A 19014-nucleotide genomic window follows, 5' to 3' on the forward strand; every position below is an offset into this window, starting at 1 on the left:
GACAAAGGAAAGCCGGGAAGAGGCGCGGTAGCTACCTTCTCGTCTCCTGTGCCCGACCCCTCCCGGGACCCGTGATGCAGAGGCAGCTGCAAGGAGCGACGTACGGTCGGGGTTGAGCCCCAAGTGAGCTGAGGGCTCGCGCTCTTCTGGCCCTCCCCCCCGGGCCCGCCCCACTTGAAGGTAAACGCCTCCCGCGTTGCGGCCTTGCTCCCTGCGGGCTCCTTTCCAGAACAAGCTTCCGGAACCATTTTCCCCTCTCTCCTGCCACCTTTTTTTATCTCAGGACCTTTACCTGCCCTCACCGTTCTCAACGGAACGGCTAACGTATGAAAAGCTTCAGTTGGAAGCTTTTAAATAGCGACCTATCGTGCTAGGTTCCTGAAGTTGTCCCCCAGAACATTCCAATAATCAAGCGATTTTCCTATCACATCGCGAATAAGGATGCCTTAGAATCATTATTTTACAATTTGTGATCTTCAGTACACACCACACACGCTTTTTAAATCGAAAATTTGAGCTTGGTTGAATCTGATACAATTTTCACAGGTGACTTGCTGACTTTGCAATATATGATATGAAAATGAATTACAGATTGTACTTGTAAACTTAAAAATACATATACAGGCCAGTACCCTTCAGGACACTGAAAATTATTCAAATGATAAAATGTATCATTTCATAAGTTAGCGGTAATATGCAAAATTAGTGATTTGAGAAAACTTTAATTACGTCATAATGTGAGGCTAAAATTTCTTAGCACTGCTCAAGAGAAAAGTATTAAGACAATCAAAAAGGTACCCAACCAGATTAGTGAAAATCAGTGGCTAAGGTTCTTCCTGCCCTCCCAGGCTCTTTCTCACGTGGGTAGGTAAGGTATTAGGCATATCTGAAAGCACTTTCTTGCTGTTAGCCTGATGAGAGGTTAAGAGTAGCCTCAGAGTTTTTCCTTCATTTGTTTGAAACTCACCTCTTCATTCACACCATATGCCATAACTGAAAGGGTTCGTGTAAAGAATCTTTTAAGTGGTGTCTAGAGCAAAGCAATTCCTTAATTCACCCAGCCAGAGTCATTGTTCTGAGTGAGAGCCGGTTCTTAGGTAGGTTAAGGAGTCTCAGGGCTCTTGAAGAGGAGAAAAGGACAAACTCTTTTTTTTCTACATTGCTTTGTCTTAGTCATATAAAACTTTTTTCCTTAAATTCTTGAGTTTTTATGACAACAGTCTTTAAGACTAACTTTTTAAAGCCCAGAGTTAATGCTTACACAACAAAACAATTCATTCGTAAGCTTTTCCTTAAGCTCTGTACTAATGATGTAACATTACATGTAACAACAGTGTATCTTGCTCATGGATATGTTTCTCCTTAACAAGAACCTTCTGACTAATCTTGTCAACTTAAGACAGAGGTTGTGGAAGTGGGTCTGGTATATGAGGCTTTGATAAAACTAACAAGGGGGGCATTCTTCCTCCCTCATCTAATGTCTATGTCAGAAGCTTTCTCTGCACTTTTTCACTGTAATAAAATTTCTGTGACACAAAAGCTCTAAGTGATCAACCCTTGTCTCTGATCTTCTTTGGAGATCATGAATCCGACATGGTTCACCATAAGCTATCACTGATTAGTACTAAGAAGTAAGAAAAATTGTATAAATTTGTCATTTGCCTATAGTATTGGTTTTACTTGGAAGGAAGAATACCTGTTTTAGATTGCTTCTGGGTTTGTTTGTTTGTTTGTTTTTTAGAAATGAGTGGTGGATTGGCCCCAAGTAAAAGCACAGTGTATGTATCCAATCTGCCCTTTTCCCTGACCAACAATGACTTATATCGGGTAAGTTGCTATATTAGTACTATTATCTACTGAATTCTGTATTTGAGATACAAATATCGCTTAAGCAAGCAGTTCTCTTAGGCAATATTCTTAATAAATACATTAAAATGCACTTAAATCATTAATACCAAAAACCTCTATTGCAAACATAAGTGAAAAAAATTAGACACTTGTCATATCCAAAGAAAATTTCCAGTGCTTTATAGAGAATAAATAGAGAATATGTTATTTTTGTGTTTTTTAAAACAAAAAACATAATGAAGCTGATTTTTCCCACTTGCTTACTTGGCTTTTGAAACTGGTAGTGGGGTGGAGGTTTTGGAGGAAAGAGCTAATGGAAGCAAAACAGATCCCTTTCCTAACCCTCCAATTCTGAAAGTATATCTTAATTTAATATGTGGCAAAAACTTAACAGTTTGAGTTTAATAAAGTTTGTTGTCAATTCAGAATGGGGTGATTAAAAGACAAAAAGAAATCCTTTCCAACATATTCTTTATCCTCCTTTCCTTACAGAGAACAAAATTTCCTGCTTTGTCTATTCCGCAGATTGATGATTGAGAGGGACTGCCAGTTGATTAGTGGGTGCACACTGGTGGTTGAGAGGGACTTCCAGGGATGACATGAATCCTATCTTCCAAGTGTGCCCTCTTTTCTCTGCTACTTTGGGTAGATGTTAAGTACACTAGAGAGATGCTACATAGGTGATACATCAGTTCAGTTCAGTTGCTCAGTCGTGTCCAACTCTTTGCGACCCCATGGACTACAGCACGCCCGGCCTCCCTGTCCATTACCAACACCTGGAGTTTACTCAAATTCATGTCCATTGAGTCGGTGATGCCATCCAATCATCTCATCCTCTGTTGTCCCCTTCTCCTCCCACCTTCAGTCTTTTCCTAGCATCAGAGTCTTTACAAATGAGTCAGTTCTTTGCATCAGGTGGCCAAAGTATTGGAGTTTCAGCTTAAGCATCAGTCTTTAAAATGAATATTCAGAACTGATTTCCTTTAGGATGGACTGGTTGGATCTCCTTGCAGTCCAAAGGACTCTCAAGAGTCTTCTCCAACACCGCAGTTCAAAAGCATCAATTCTTCAGTGCTCAGCTTTCTTTATGGTCCAACTCTCACATCCATACATGACTACTGGAAAAACCTAGACAGACCTTTGTTGGCAAAGTAATGTCTCTGCTTTTTAATATGCTATCTAGGTTGATCATAACTTTCCTTCCACAGAGCAAGCATCTTTTAATTTCATGGCTGTGGTCACCACCTGCAGTGATTTTGGAGCCCCCCAAAATAAAGTCTGCCACTGTTTCCACTGTTTCCCCATCTATTTGCCTTGAAGTGGTGGGACCAGATGCCATGATCTTAGTTTTCTGAATGTTGAGCTTTAAGCCAACTTTTTCACTCTGCTCTTCACTTTCATCAAGCAATAGAGGAAAACAATAGAATGGGAAAGACTAAAAATCTCTTCAAGATAATTAGAGATACCAGGGGAACATTTCATGGAAAGTTGGGCTCAATAAAGGACAGAAATGGTATGGACCTAACAGAAGCAGAAGATATTAAGAAGAGGTGGCAAGAACACAGAAGAACTGTACAAAAAAGATTTTCATGACTCAGATAATCACAATGGTTTGATCACTCACCTAGAGCCAGACATCCTGGAATGTGAAGTCAAGTGGGCCTTAGGAAACATCACTACGAACAAAGCTAGTGGAGGTGATAGGATTCCAGTTGAGCTGTTTCAAATCCAAAAACATGATGCTATGAAAGTGCTGCATTCAGTATGCCAGCGAATTTGGAAAACTCAGCAGTGGCCACAGGACTGGAAAAGGTCAGTTTTCATTCCAGTCCTAAAGAAAGGCAATGCCAAAGAATGCTTAAACTACCACTCAGTTGCAGTCATTTCATATGCTAGTAAAGTAATGCTCAAAATTTTCCAAGCCAGGCTTCAGCAATATGTGAACCGTGAACTTCCAGATGTTCAAACTGGTTTTAGAAAAGGCAGAAGAACCAGAGATCAAATTGCCAACATCCACTGGATCATCGAAAAAGCAAGAGAATTTCAGAAACACACCTATTTCTGCTTTATTGACTATGCCAAAGCCTTTGACTGTGTGGATCACAATAAACTGTGGAAAATTCTGAAAGAGTTGGGAATACCAGACCACCTGACCTGCCTCTTGAGAAATCTATATGCAGGTCAGGAAGCAACAGTTAGACCTGGACATGGAACAACAGACTGGTACCAAATAGGAAAAGGAGTACATCAAGGCTGTATATTGTCACCCTGCTTGTTTAACTTATATGCAGAGTACATCATGAGAAACGCCTGGCTAGATAAAGCACAAGCTGGAATCAAGATTGCCGGGAGAAATATCGATAACTTCAGATATGCAGATGACACCACCTTTATGGCAGAAAATGAAAAAGGACTAAAGAGCCTCTTGATGAAAGTGAAAGATTTGATTACATAGTACTTGATGAATTAAGACAGCTTGAGTCTCAAAGAACAGAGAAAATGAACTTTAGTTTCCTTCCTTGTATCAGAATAGAGACATCTCTCTCTTTATTGAATACTTACTGCATGCCACAGAACATTGTTCCAGGTACTAGGAACACATCAGTGAACAAAAAGATGAATATCTCTTCTGGCACTCACAGCAAGATAGAGAAACAATTTGAAATAGAAAAAATTAAAATGATACTTGTCAATAATAGATACTAAGTTAATGCTAAAGTGTTAGGTGCTAAGGGGAAAAATAAAGCAAGAATGGAGGGTTACTAAATGTTAGTTTAGGAGTGAAATTTTGCTTTAGGAAGGTGACTTTTGATTAAGACATGAAGTAAGAGGCAGCTGTGCAGATGTCTAAGGGGGGCAAGAATTTCAGTCAAACAGTAAATAAAAGTGGAGAGAAGAGGGCAGTCAGAGGCAAGCACATTCAGGGGTGCCTTATAGGATTTGCATAGTGGTAAGATAATGACTAATGATAAGGACTCTGAGTGAAGTGAGATGCCATTAGAAAATATTATATAGAAAACAGTCGTTCATACAGATGGCCAATAGGCACATGAGTGAAAAGATCTAAACATTGATAGTTATTAAAGAAATGAAAATAACTACAATGAAACACCACTTCACACCAGTCAGAATGACCATCATTAAAAAGTCTACAAACAGTAAATGCTAGAGAGAGTGTAGGAAAAAAGGAACCCTCCTACATCGTTGGTGGGAATGTAAATTGGTGTAGCTACTATGGAAAACAGTATGGAGGTTCCTCAAAAAACTAAAAAGAGTTGCCATAGGGATCCCACAATCCCACTGCTGGGCATATTATCCAAACAAGACTATAGTTTGAAAAAATACATGCACCTCTATGTTAGTAGCAGTACTATTCACTATAGCCAAGACATGGCAACAATCTACATGTCTATCAACAGATAAATAGATGAAGATGTGAGGTGTGTGTGTGTGCGGAATACTACACAACCATAAAAAAAGAATAATGCCATTTGCAGCTACATGGATGACCCTAGAGATGGTACTAAGTGAAGTAAATCAGAAAGAGAAAGATACCATAAAATATCCCTTACATGTAGAATCTAAATATGTCACAAATGAACTTAACCTACAAAACAGACTCACAGACATAGAGAACAAACTTAATGGTTGCCAAAGGGAAGAAGGGATGGACTGGTAATTTGAGGTTAGCAGATGCAGACTACTATATATAGAATGGATAAACAACAACGTCTTAACTGTACAGCATAAAAAACTATATGCAATAACCTGTAATAAACCTAAATGGAAAAGAGTGTGTGTGTGTGTGTGTGTATACATACACACACATACACATATATGTACATCATATATATATACATCACTTTGCGGTACACCAGAAACTTGACACAACATTGTAAATCAACTATCCTTTAATAATTTTTTTTAAAGAAAGAAAATGAAAAGCAAACCACAACAAAAAAGAGAAAACCGTCTTTATTGATCTCCAGTATTACTAACACTGCAGTCTAGTTATACTGTGTTCCAGGGTTGAAGTGAAAGTTTTAGTCACTCAGTCTTGTCCAACTCTTTGCAACCCTGTGGACTGCAGCCCACGAGGTCCCTCTGTCTATGGAATTCTCCAGGCAGGCAAGAATACTGGAGTGGGTAGCCAGCCATTCCTTTCTTCAGGGGATCTTCCTGACCCAGGGATCAAACCTGGGTCTCCTGTATTGCAAGCGGGTTCTTCACCTGAGCTGCTAGGGAAGCCCCAGGGTTACACAACTTAATTATAGAACTCAAACATTTATTATTGTTATTTCTTACACATATTAATGTATCATAAAAGACTCTTCTACAAAGTGTTACGTGATAAACAGGAACTATTGGTATATAGGTAGTGGCTGAAGCAATAGAAATAGATTGCCTAGAATGAAGATGTAGATGTAAAAGGGAAGAAAGGGCCAAGTGTAAAGTGCCACCAACATACTAGGGTGGGCAGAAGAAGTAGGCTGATAGGAATCGATTTTTTCAATATAGAAGCTTTTTTTATTTTATAAGCAGTCTAAGTAAGGATCTGTTTTCTGACATAGTGATTGGTTGATGGGGTGGACAGGAGGGTAAGTTAGGAACAGTGATATTCTACAACATTGATAATTAAAGCACAAGGTGGAGCTCTGGTGGGATTGACAGTTGTCATGGATACACCATACTAACTGTAGCTATGCAGTGTGTGTGCCCTCAACCTACCACACATGAAGAGTGTTTTTTTTTTCCCCCTGTACTCTTTGGTCAGAAATGTAAGAATTAAGGTAAATAAATACCTGTGATACTAATAGACAAAAAAGAGTAGTATTCGAGTCACTAAAAAAATATATCCTCTGTGTCCTCCCTCTGACTAAAGGCTAAAAATTTTCATAAACTACAATAAAAAATGTGGTCAGTATATACAGCCTGAAAACTTAATGTGGTTTTTATGATTTTAAATCAAATTGCAAATCATCATGTGGTCTTTTGTTTCAGATATTTTCCAAGTATGGCAAAGTTGTAAAGTAAGTATATCAGATCCTGAAACTTCATTTAAAAGTCTATCTTAATTTTCTTCTCCATTATTTTCTTAATGAAAGTAGATTTACTATATTTTTATAAAACATATTTGATATAAAAAAGAATAAAAATACTGCTGTTAACATTTTATGTATATTTAATTTTTTAAATACATGTAAAATGTTAGTATTTTATCCTTTTTAATTTTTTAATATGCATAAATATCTGTAGACAGGTTTTAAAAGACTCCATTCTATGCATGCAATTTTGTTGTCTTTTTTTAACTTGATATATTGGAATAGCTTTCCATGTACTATGTAGATACATCCTTGTATTTAATGATTTCATGGTAGTCCTTTGTATTATTTACTTATTTTATACCACATTATTAAGAATTAAAACTGATTCTGTTATCCAATATAAGACATAAAAGCTCAAATTAAATATAAATATCAGGTAGAAGGTATGTTAGCAAGTATACTATAAATGGATTATTATTTGTCAAACAGTGTAAAAACAAACACCTTTGACTCTTGAACTGTGCAGGGTTAATGTGAGTATAAAGTAAAAACAAGATAGTGTCACTCTACCTTATAACTAATATATGTTTTAGTATAAATTTAAAGTCATTTAAAATCCCAGGAATTTAGAGCATATTTATCTTGACTAGTTGTTTAAAAGCTTTTGATAAATGGACATTAAACAGTTGAAGTTCATCTGCATCCTGAAGTTAACATCTTTTAAAATTACTTTTCTGTTAAATCATCAGAAATACTACTAGGTCAATTTTGAGGTCTTCAGAATTTCAAACAGTGATCATTATCAATCAGAACACTAATAATAATGATAAGAAACAATGTTCACATGCTAGGCATTATTCTAGAGAGAGTGTGTGTGTGTGTGTGTGTGTGTGTGTGTGTGTGTGTGTGTGTGTTCGTGCTCAGTCATGTCTGACTCTTTTGCGACCCTATTAACTAGCCCACCAGGCTCCTCTGTCCATCGAATTTTCCAGGCAAAAATAATGGAATGGGTTGCCATTTCCTATTCCAAGGGATCTTCCCAACCCAGGGATTGATTAGCAGGTGAATTCTTTACCACTTTGCCGCCTGGGAAGCCTTGTTATTCTAATATCTTTACATAAATTATCTCATTAAAGTCTCACAACTATCTTTTAAGGTAAACACTGCTATTATCCTGATGTTATAATTGACAAAACTGAAGCCTGTAAACCTAAAATCATATTGCTAGTTAGCAGTGAAGACAAGGTTTGATTCCAGCCTATTCCTTTACCTTACCATTACCTTTTCTTGATTTTTCCCTGTCAGAATCACTGAATAAATTTCCATATCAATACATAATTGTTAGCCATGAGAATGCTATGAAGTTAGACACAGTTATAAGCACCTATAAGCAAGGAAGACATGATCTAGTCTAGAGAGTCAGAGTAGCTTTACAAAGTCAGTATCCTTTGAGCTGAAACCTGGAGGCTGAGTGCAAGCAGGTAAAAAGAATGAGAAGAACATTTCAGGTAGAGGGAATGCTTATACAAAGGCCCGCAAAGACCCTCTGGCAAGAGAAATTAAAGTGAGATTGATAAACAGCCAGTGTGACTTGAAATGAGTGAGCAAGAGGGGAAAAGCACAAGATGGGTCCAGAAGCAGATTCCTCTAAGAAGACCGAGAATGTTTTAAGTAACTTTAATTAGAGGACTGGCATGATTTGAATTTTTAGAAGCTTGTTCCATCTAACTTCAGTGTAGAGACTGGATTGGAGGGGAACATAAACAGATGCAGGGAGACCAGTCAAAAGATATAACAGTAGCCCTGGAAAGAAATCTAGACTAAAATGATACAGGTGGAGAGGTAGAAACCAGTCAGATTTGAGAGATCATTCGGCAGAAGAATGGGTAATATGTAGTGATATACTTATTTTGTATATAATGGTTGGGTGAAAGCGAAGGAAGTGTTACAGATAACACTCAGATTTCCCAGGATAGTGTCTGCTGCTGCTGCTGCGTCGCTTCAGTTGTGTCCGACTGTGTGACCCCATAGACGGCAGCCCATTATGTGCTTAAATGAGTACATCATCTACCTTTTCTCCCATGCCAGAGACATAGGAATAAATCCTAGGTTTGTCCTTTCAAATCCTTGATATAATTACTTTTCTGTTATCATAGAAGGTAATTCTGTCAAAATAATGTATTTTAATTGGTTTATAGGTCTCCACCTCTAGACTGTCAGTTTTTTCCTGAGGGTAAAAACCTTGTCCTGCTGCCAGTGCTTAGTACTTGTGCTTGAGGCTAATGGAAGGACTGATTGGCCTCATGAACAAACAAATGGATACATGCTTTTGAGAAACTATTTTCTCAGTCAAAATAGGTGAGCTGAAAGGAGCATTTTATAGATAAAGCTTAAAGAAGTAGGTGACAAATTAAATAAAGTGAAAATTCCATCACATGTATCCAAACATAAAGACTTGTCATTACTGCAAAAATAAACCTTAATAGGGAAGATGAGGCAGTGTTCATACAGATTTCAGCAGAGACAAGCAGTTAAAGAAATTTAAGAGCTGATACATTCTGAACCCTGAAGAATGAGTCAAATTTTATGGGCAAAAATTGAGAATTTAAAGAGGATAGAAGCCATGTGAACAGAGGCACCAGTTTAGGGGGAAGTTTAGGCCGTGCTTCATAAACACTGAGTGCCTTCTTGCAGCTAAACCTTATAGTGTTCGAGTGAGGAGCAGTGAAAGATGAGGGAAATGGGAGCCATAATAAAGGTTATTGATTGCTGGACCAAAGAATAGGCAGTTTGAAGAACCAAAAACTTTTAAGCGAGGGAATAAGTGATTTTATTTATTCCTTAAGTAGAAGACTCTTCCACTATGTTAATGGCAGCATATGAGCAGGAATTAACATCAAGGGAACCAGTAAGAATAGACTATGGAGACAGTAATGCCACTATAGACAAGAAAAAGAGCAGTGGGAATGGAAAAGAGAGGACGGAGAAGAAAGATCATTAATAGAGGAAGATTTAGAAAGCTAACACTTCCAAAATAGTACTTTCAAAAAATTAATTTAGGACTTTAACTGACCTCCAGAAACACTGTGAATTTTTAAAAGTTAAAGTAACGTCTCACTTCACACTTTTTTTTAAATGGGTTAAAAACTTTGTTATGTTCAATAACTGGTATGTCTTTGCAGAAAATTAGTCTAAACTTGAGCTTCATCGAGTACTTGACTTCTTTCCTTCCGAAGCCAATGAATAAACACATGCTGCCTTTGAGAAAGTAAACCATTTTAGTTGCCCATTTTCCCTAAGTTATTGTAACTTATTTTTTTAATGGAATAAGACATCGCTTTTCTTAATATAGAGCTATCTTTTTACCAATTTCATCCCGAGACTATAGGTACCTAAAAACCCAAACCTAAATAAAATAAAATTTAATATGTGAAATGTAATATTAAATAAAATTTCTGTTTATTCATTCATATCCTCTTGTCTGTTTTCCTGTTAATTTAGTTTTTAGAAAATGATTAAGCTTTGTCTTAAATACTGTCTCTTTGTCGCTATTTGGAAATAATCTCAAATTTATAAGTTACAAAAATAGTACAAAGAACATCAAAATATCCCTTACCCACATTTGCTTATTGTTAACATTTTACCCCATTTATTTTATCATTTGTACTCTCTCCCCAATGTGTGTTCATGTATGGGTATATATATGTGTGTGTGTGTATATATGTATATATATGTTTGTATGTATATGTATGGCTTCCCAGGCTGAAGCAGTGGTAAAGAACCCACCTGCCAGTGCAGAAGATGCAGGCATCTCGGGTTTGATCCCTGGGTCAAGAAGACCCCCTGAAATAGGAAATGACAACCCACTCCAGTATTCTTGCCTGAAAAATTCCATGGAGAGAGGAGCCTGGCATGCTACAGTCCATGGGGTCACAAAGCATCGGACACAACCAAGCACACATATATGTACCTATATGTGTGTATCTTTATGTGTATACATACACACAAACACAGTTTTTTTGTGTGAGTCATTTGAGGGTGTTATAAACGTCATCACCCTTTACTCCTAAATACAGTACTTCATCGGAGAAGGCAATGGCAACCCACTCCAGTACTCTTGCCTGGAAAATCCCATGCACGGAGGAGCCTGGTAGGCTGCCATCTATGGGGTCGCAGAGTCGGACGCAACTTAGCAGCAGCAGCAGCATAGTACTTCATTGTGTATTTCCTAAAAATACATTAGGGTTATATATTATATAGCCACAGCACAGTTAACCAAACTCATAAACTTACCTGATGCAGTACGTCTGTTGAATCAATTGTCCGTGTTCCAGTTTTGTCAGTTGACCTAATAATATCCCACGTAGAATTTTTCACCTGTAGTGCAGAATGCAGTCTAGAGTTAGGTGTTGATTTCTACTGTCATATCTTTTTAGCCTCCTTTAGTCTGAAACGTTTATAAATACAGCTCTAACCCATGTGTTTTCCTGATGTTGCCTCATGATTATATGGGGGTTATGCAGTCTTGGCAGGTATACTCTATAGATGATGTATTCTCAAGGTGTCACTCTGGATCCATACTGCATCCATCTATCTCATTAGTGATACTAATTTTGATCACTCAGTCAAGGTTTAACCAGCTTCTCTGCTGTATAATTATTTTTCCCTTTTGCAACTAACAAGCAATCAATGGGAGACAGTTAAGACAATGCACACATCCTGTTCCATATAAAAATTTCATTTGAGACATAGCATTTGTTGATAATTCTTGCCTGACCCAATCTTTACCGTGATCATTTCAAACGGTGATTCTCTGGCCCTCCCTGTACATTCACCAGTCAGCCCCTGGCATTGTGCTATAAGCAGTAGCCCTCCTTTCTCCCCCATTTATTTATTTATTATCAGCATGGACTTAAGAATTCCTTTCTTATGTGATTTGTAATTCATTACTGTATTTAATTATTTTGGTAATCAGATTGTCCTAGATTTGGCCAGTGGGCTCTCCCTTCAGCTGGCTTGTCTGTTCTTGTGCCATGCCCCATCATTACTCTTTTTTTCAAGTGCTACCTTTCTGGCATAACAAGATGTTCCAAATTCATCCTGTACGTAGCCTCTCCCAGCCTTCAAGTCAGCCATTTCTCCAAAGAGCCCTGTTGAGTATTGTTTCTTAAAATGTATTTAATGACATACGATGAGCAAGGACCAACAGGACTAGGGATGGGTGAAGGATGAGGAGAAAGAGCAGGCTCTGTGCTCTTGTCGCTATCCATGCCACTTAGGTACTTTGGGTAGTATGGCTGAGAAGCACAGAACTGGAGATTCTTTAAAATAATATTAAGAATATAGTTTTATTCTAAAACCAGAAAAAAAAATTTTTTTTAGTAAATCAGTTTACTTTTTGTGCAGAAAAGAATACCTCAGTTTTGTTCTTTTCCTGCAGAGAGGGAGTCAGTAGAGAAGAGGAATTATGCTTAAATCTTCAAGATTCCATTGTCTCTTGTAATCTCAACTTCATCTTCAACTTCTGATTAATGTTTGACTTACCAGATACTCCTAATTATAGCTGTGTTCACTTGTGTTAGTATCACAGTTTCTCATTTCAAGAGTTTATTCATATGTTTTATTTATTGCCTCATTTTTAACTAGCTATTTGTTTATGCTTTAAGGGTTACTATAATGAAAGATAAAGATACCCGGAGGAGTAAAGGGGTTGCATTTATTCTATTTTTGGATAAAGACTCTGCACAAAACTGTACCAGGGCAATAAACAACAAACAGGTAAGCCATTCGTTCCCAGCAAGTTTTTTAACCAAAAGTCTGTGTTCAAACCAGGCTGAAATGTGGGGATGCAGTGGATGGTCGAGTCTGGTGGATATCAGTAGTTCCTGGGGGTATTTTACTTACAGAAAAGAGATCAAAACTGTACTGAGTTCCCAAAACACTGGTAGAATAAAAGGAATAAAAATCTATTCTACGGGAAAGAATTTGTCACACCTACATGGGCATTTGCTAAAATAATATAAAAAAATAAAATAGAATTGACAACTTGAGGAAATGGGATGCAATAACAACAGTTTTAAGTTTCAATGAGATAATATCCTGCTGCATTTACATTTTTCTCTGGTCCAGTTATTTGGTAGAGTGATAAAAGCAAGCATTGCTATTGACAATGGAAGAGCAGCTGAGTTCATCCGAAGACGAAACTACTTTGATAAATCTAAGTGTTATGAATGTGGGGTGAGTATACCTCAAGCAATATAATTTTCCACTATTTACTTGAAGATGTTTCTCACATCAGTGTTTTATGTGTTTTCCAGAACTTCTGGAAGGCTAAAATCAAGTTATAAAAGTTTCACTTTGGGAATGTCGACTCATTTAAGTAAATTCAGTTGAAATATAGTATGATGTCGGAGAAGGCAATGGCAACCCACTCCAGTACTCTTGCCTGGCAAATCCCATGGACGGAGGAGCCTGGTAGGCTGCAGTCCATGGGGTCGCTAGGAGTCAGACTCGACTGAGCGATTTCAGTTTCACTTTACATTTTCATGCATTGGAGAAGGAATGGCAGCACACTCCAGTGTTCTTTCCTGGAGAATCCCAGGGATGGGGGAGCTTGGTGGACTGCTGTCTCTGGGGTCGCACAGAGTCGGACACAACTGAAGCGACTTAGCAGCAGCAGTAGCAGCATAGTATGATGTAAAGACAGTCTGAGTTGGGTAATCTAGAGTGGTATTTTCTCCAGTTTCTAAATCTTTGAAAGTTGTTAGATTAAAAAGTATTAAGGCTAATTACTTACATTATTGTCTGAAAGGTTTTAGTGACCCATAAATTTTTGCATTTCTGTAGTATTGTGACAATGATTAAGTGTCACAGATCAGTAAAAACACTGTCATATGACCTATCCTCTATGGGATATTGTTTCGAAAAATTTTCCCACCTATTGGTACTGCTAATAGTTCAGGAGCTGAACTATACCCAGATTTTCTTACCTAGTTCTCATCATCTATTAATATTGTTATCCATTTAAACTTTCAGTGATTAGGAGACATACATAGCCGCAGAGCAATTTTGCACAAGGCCCATAATGATATCAAGGGAATTTCAGTCTGGGTCTCGTTTCTAAAATGTCTCCATATATATGATCCAGAGATTAATGGGGAGCTTTTACTGAAGGGAAAATTACTGAGAGACATTGTTCTGGCTACATGATTATATGGAAAATAGAAGGAAATGGTTTTTGGACTTCTTTCTCCAACGCCACTCACTCGCCTTCAAGAACATTTACATATACAGACAGGTAAGTGAGTGGCTAGATGGATGGGTAGACAGAAAGAGAGAGCGAGCAAGGTCCTGAGTAAGTTATGTCAAATTTTGTGATTCTAACACCTAAGTTAATGTTTCAAAAACTGTGTTCCAGACTCCTGAGTTTTGTTAAAAAGAAAGGAAGAAAGGGTGGAGTTATTATGGTCAGATAGATGAGTATATATATTCACAGTAGATATTATCCGAGAACTTCTGGGTAAATCTGTTAATCTGTCTTGGTTTATGGGTCCATAAATGTGTTATGTTATACTTTGTACATTATAGTATTTTTTAAAACTCCTCCCCACCCCAAATCTGTTTATTTTAGCCTGGTTTTTCCAAAAGCTGTTAAACCCCTTTTTTTGTGCGGGATGTGTTAACAGTTTTTGATATATCATTATTCCAAAACACTTCGCAAAATGGTTCTCTAAGTGCATCCTCTCAGCAGTTCCTTAATAATAACACCTTTTGGGTTCAGCCATGTCCCCAGGTATAAAAGTACATGGTTTGATATTTTATAAAATAATACTTGAAAAGTATGATTAATTTTCTCTCCTGCTGTTTTAATCCTGGCTCAGTCTCTCCCCACACCCTCATTCTCACATAAATCTTAAAGTTCTTTTGGTAAGCTAATATACAGATTCATTGTCTTCTTTTACAACTCAGACAATGTTATGTCTCATTTTAATGTTACAGCTAGTCCAGCACTGTCAAATACAAATATATGCAAGCTACAAATGTAATTTTAAATGTTCTAGTAGCCACATTAAAAAATAATAAACAGGGTAAAATTAAATATATTTTATTTAATTCAAAATATTATCATTTGAATTATGTAATCAATATTTTTAAAGTATAATATTTTATATTATTTTTTCCTGCTGTCTTCACAATCCCGTATGTATCAATTCAAACAACTGATTCACAATCCAGTATGTATCAGTTCAAACAAATCAATTCTCAGTAACCACAAGAGAATTATAACAAATGGCTGAGATTGTTGACATCTTTGAAGTTAGGAGTAGTTTTGTCCCCATTTTATCATACTAACTTAAAATTTTTACATTTAAGGTAGATTCCATTTAAATTTTGAATTTTTATATCCTGAATCTTGACATTTAATCTTAAGGAACCACCAAGTTTCTGTTAATAATACATAATGTATATATTTTCTTATTTTGTGTTACTAACACAAATGTTCTATTTCTTCCTTTCCTTCTTAATGGGAAACAAAAGGAAAGTGGACACTTAAGTTATGCCTGTCCTAAAAATATGCTTGGAGAACGTGAACCTCCAAAGAAGAAAGAGAAAAAGAAAAAAAAGAAAATTCCTGAGCCAGAAGAAGAAATGTATGTATATCCACTCTCACCAAATACATTAAATGTATGCTGTCTTTTTACTTCTGTCTTTTTACTATTGAGTGCATTTTTATTTTTTTAATAATTTAGTGAAGAAGTAGAAGAAAGTGAAGATGAAGGGGAAGATCCTGCTCTTGACAGCCTCAGTCAGGCCATAGCTTTCCAGGTATTCAATAGTTCTTTTTCAAAGGCATCTGCCATAGCTCCCTTGAGTTAATAGTTTTATATTCCTTGCTTGCTTTATTAATCATCTCCTCATGACATCCTCTGTCTTTCCCCTTTGCCTCTAAACTTTAGGAGATAGGCTCTTTGTTTAAGATCTTTAGAATAGTGTGATGGAAAAGTTTATATTGGTTCTTTCTAAATTTTAAGGGCCCCACAACACTTTAAATATTATAATCTGTTTTCAGTATAGAATTGAACAGAACTAATTGATTAAAATGAGTTTGCTGCTGCTGCTAAGTCACTTCAATCGTGTCCGACTCTGTGCGACCCTATAGATGGCAGCCCACCAGGCTCCCCCGTCCCTGGGATTCTCCAGGCAAGAACACTGGAGTGGGATGCCATTTCCTTCTCCAATGCATGAAAGTGAAAAATGAAAGTGAAGTCGCTCAGTCATGTCCGACTCTTAGCACCCTCATGGACTGCAGCCCACCAGGCTCCTCCATCCATGGGATTTTCCAGGCAAGAGTACTGGAGTGGAGTGCCATTGCCTTCTCCAAAAATGAGTTTAGCCCCCAACAGAAAAGATTTTATTAAATCAAAGATATTGTTTTAAAGGAAGCTTCATTTTAAAACAAAACAAAAAACATTTTTGATCATTAAAAGTCCTAATACAAGTATATGAAACATTTTTTGAAGAAAATGTATAACTTCCTGATTTTATATAACCAGTTATTTTGTTTTATGTAGTTGAATAAATTATAAATGCATACATCAATTCATTTTTCCTTTTAGTGAGTTAATTCAGTATTTTATGTAATGTACCCACGTCCAACAGCAATGGCAAGTAAGCTTCATTTCATATGCCTGTTAATTAATAAAAATTGCCCAGACTAATTCTGAGTAACATGGTAAGACTGGAGAAAACTTGGGGGTAGGACAAATAATATTTAATATTATTTTAATAGTATTAATATTAAGCAGATTCCTGATTTTTGTTTTATTTTCCAAATAACCTTTACAGCAAGCCAAAATTGAAGAAGAACAAAAAAAATGGAAACCCAGTTCAGGAGGTCCTTCAACATCAGATGATTCAAGACGCCCAAGGATAAAGAAAAGCACATACTTCAGTGATGAGGAGGAACTTAGTGATTAAAAATATAAATATATATATTATGTAAATATCATTAAACTTTAAGTCTTAGAGTACCAAGTTCCCTTGGGACTAAAAATTACTTTTGAATTTGAACATAAGAACACTTAGTACCAAATACTTTTTTACTTTAGATAGTTGATAGGAAATGGTAATTTTATAGTATCATGTTTATCTTGCATCAAGATTTTCTAATAATCATTAATCTTGAAAACAGTTCATTTGAATAAAAAAGGAAATGTAATACTATTATAACAATGCTATCCGAAGAAGAAAGTCAAAGTCGCTCAGTCCTGTCTGACTGTTTGTGACCCCATGGACTATACAGTCTCATGGAATTCTCCAGGCCAGAAATACTGGAGTGGGTAGCCTTTCCCTTCTCCAGGGGATCTTCCCAACCCAGGGATCAAACCCAGGTCTCCCACATTGCAGGCGTATTCTTTACCAGCTGAGCCAGAAAGGTAGATAGTAAAAAGATTTGAGAAGTTCATTATAAAAGTTTATTCATGATTGGTTTATATAAGAACTTTTGAAATAAATTTCATCTTTAAAATAAAAACTTCATAAAGACTGTGGAAAGTTTGGAGTGATTTATTGTTATTCATGTTAATAAAGTTTTCTCAAGAGAACTTTATTTTTCAATGTAGGTGTTCTGTTATCTTACTTCTTTTATCTTTATATCTATCTGGATACATTGCAGTCACCTATAAAATATAAAGTGAAGTAGCTCTCAGAAGCTTATAGCCAAACAGCAGTAATTTGTCCTGCCTTTGGCATCAAGTTCCATTCCTCAGAAGCAGCCAGCCAGCTTCTTTATTTCTTTTCACATGTAAATACATCTTGCTAAATACATGTATTTCTGCCACTTAATCCATAAAGGAATGAAGGAGGACTTTTCAATCTATACTCCCCTCTGCCCTCCTCCACTTTCACAATATGACTTAAAATTTTTGGTTAAATCCATATCTTACTGCTTTTTATTTTATGATCATTGAAATACTGTTCACTTCAGAGCTAATGAATATACTATGATTACGTTTTTCTTAGAGTCAATAGCTGTCTTTATTTTTTTCGTGTTTTATCTTTCTTTGTATTTATGACTAAATCTTCCCATACCCTTTGCAGATAGTTATATGGGAATGGCATTATGAAGCCTTTAATTTTCTGTTTTCTCTATTTCTCTACGATTGCAGTTAGCCAGTCAGTCATGTTCAACTCTGTGACCCCATGGACTGTAGCCCACCAGGCTTCTCTGTCAATGGAGTTCTCCAGGTAAGAATACTGGAGTGGGTTGCCATTTCCATCTTAACCCAGGGATCAACTCTAGGTCTCCCACATTGCAGGCAGACTCTTTACCGACTGAGCCCTCAGGGAAGCCATATCTCTCTACCACTGAGTGCTTTTAAAAAGAATATCTATTGATTAGTTTCTTAATTACTGAAAGCAATAAAAACTTTCCCACTTTGAAAACTATAAAAGTAGGTGTTAACGCCTCTCCAGCAAAACATTCTAGATGGTAAGGAAACCAGACAAAATGACTGAATGCTAGAATAGTGATAGAAACAATATAAAGAAAATTTAAATAGTAAATGAAAGCATTTTATTAAAACATATATTACAAACAGTAGAACATTAGTTTTTTACCTAACTAAAAAAAAATGAGTGGTGATGAAGATGTCATAAGAATATTTCTATACTGGCTAATTTCTAAAGGATAATGTAACAGGTATCAACTATTAAGTTCTACTGTTTGAACCAAAAATAGCATCCCATTTTATCCTAGGGTACTGGAGAAAAGAAATGGCAACCCACTCCAAAACTCTATGGACAGAGGAGCCTGGTAGGCTACAGTCCATGGGGTTGCAAAGAGTTGGACATGACTGAGCAAGTTCACTTTCACTTTCTAGTCAGAAATACAAATATTTATGTATAAAGGTATGTATTATTTAAAATTCAAAACATGCAAAATGATTATTAGCATTAAAATGTTGCGGAGAATTCTTAATGGGATGGGAAAACATTCTGGGTTTAATGGCAAGTGCAAAATACCTCCTGTGTATGGATAAATACAGACAAGGTAGTAATGGCACAGTAGTCAAGACTATAATCTCTTGACAGACATACCTAGATTTCTGTGGTCAGGTTT

General features: G+C 36.6%; 1 protein-coding gene across 1 annotated transcript; it reads left to right on the forward strand.

Annotated features, from left to right (window-relative positions):
- Window positions 1-10: 10 nt before the first annotated feature.
- ZCRB1 (zinc finger CCHC-type and RNA binding motif containing 1) lies at window positions 11-16871 on the forward strand. Its single transcript, XM_052640823.1, has 8 exons — window positions 11-180; window positions 1742-1827; window positions 6850-6878; window positions 12560-12671; window positions 13023-13130; window positions 15432-15544; window positions 15644-15719; window positions 16740-16871. The coding sequence occupies exons 2-8, from the start codon at window positions 1744-1746 to the stop codon at window positions 16869-16871; spliced, it is 654 nt and encodes a 217-aa protein (XP_052496783.1). The 5' UTR covers window positions 11-180; window positions 1742-1743.
- The last annotated feature ends 2143 nt before the right edge of the window (window positions 16872-19014 follow it).

This window comes from Budorcas taxicolor, chromosome 5 (assembly GCF_023091745.1).
Source record: "Budorcas taxicolor isolate Tak-1 chromosome 5, Takin1.1, whole genome shotgun sequence".
Lineage (NCBI taxonomy): Eukaryota > Metazoa > Chordata > Mammalia > Artiodactyla > Bovidae > Budorcas > Budorcas taxicolor.

Excerpts from the sequence above, each read along its gene's own strand:
- ZCRB1 (XM_052640823.1), top strand. The coding sequence starts at position 1,744 with ATGAGTGGTGGATTGGCCCCAAGTAAAAGCACAGTGTATGTATCCAAT. Across the intron at positions 6,879-12,559 it reads AAGTATGGCAAAGTTGTAAA|GGTTACTATAATGAAAGATA; the intron begins GTAAGTATATCA and ends TTATGCTTTAAG. Across the intron at positions 15,720-16,739 it reads GTCAGGCCATAGCTTTCCAG|CAAGCCAAAATTGAAGAAGA; the intron begins GTATTCAATAGT and ends TAACCTTTACAG.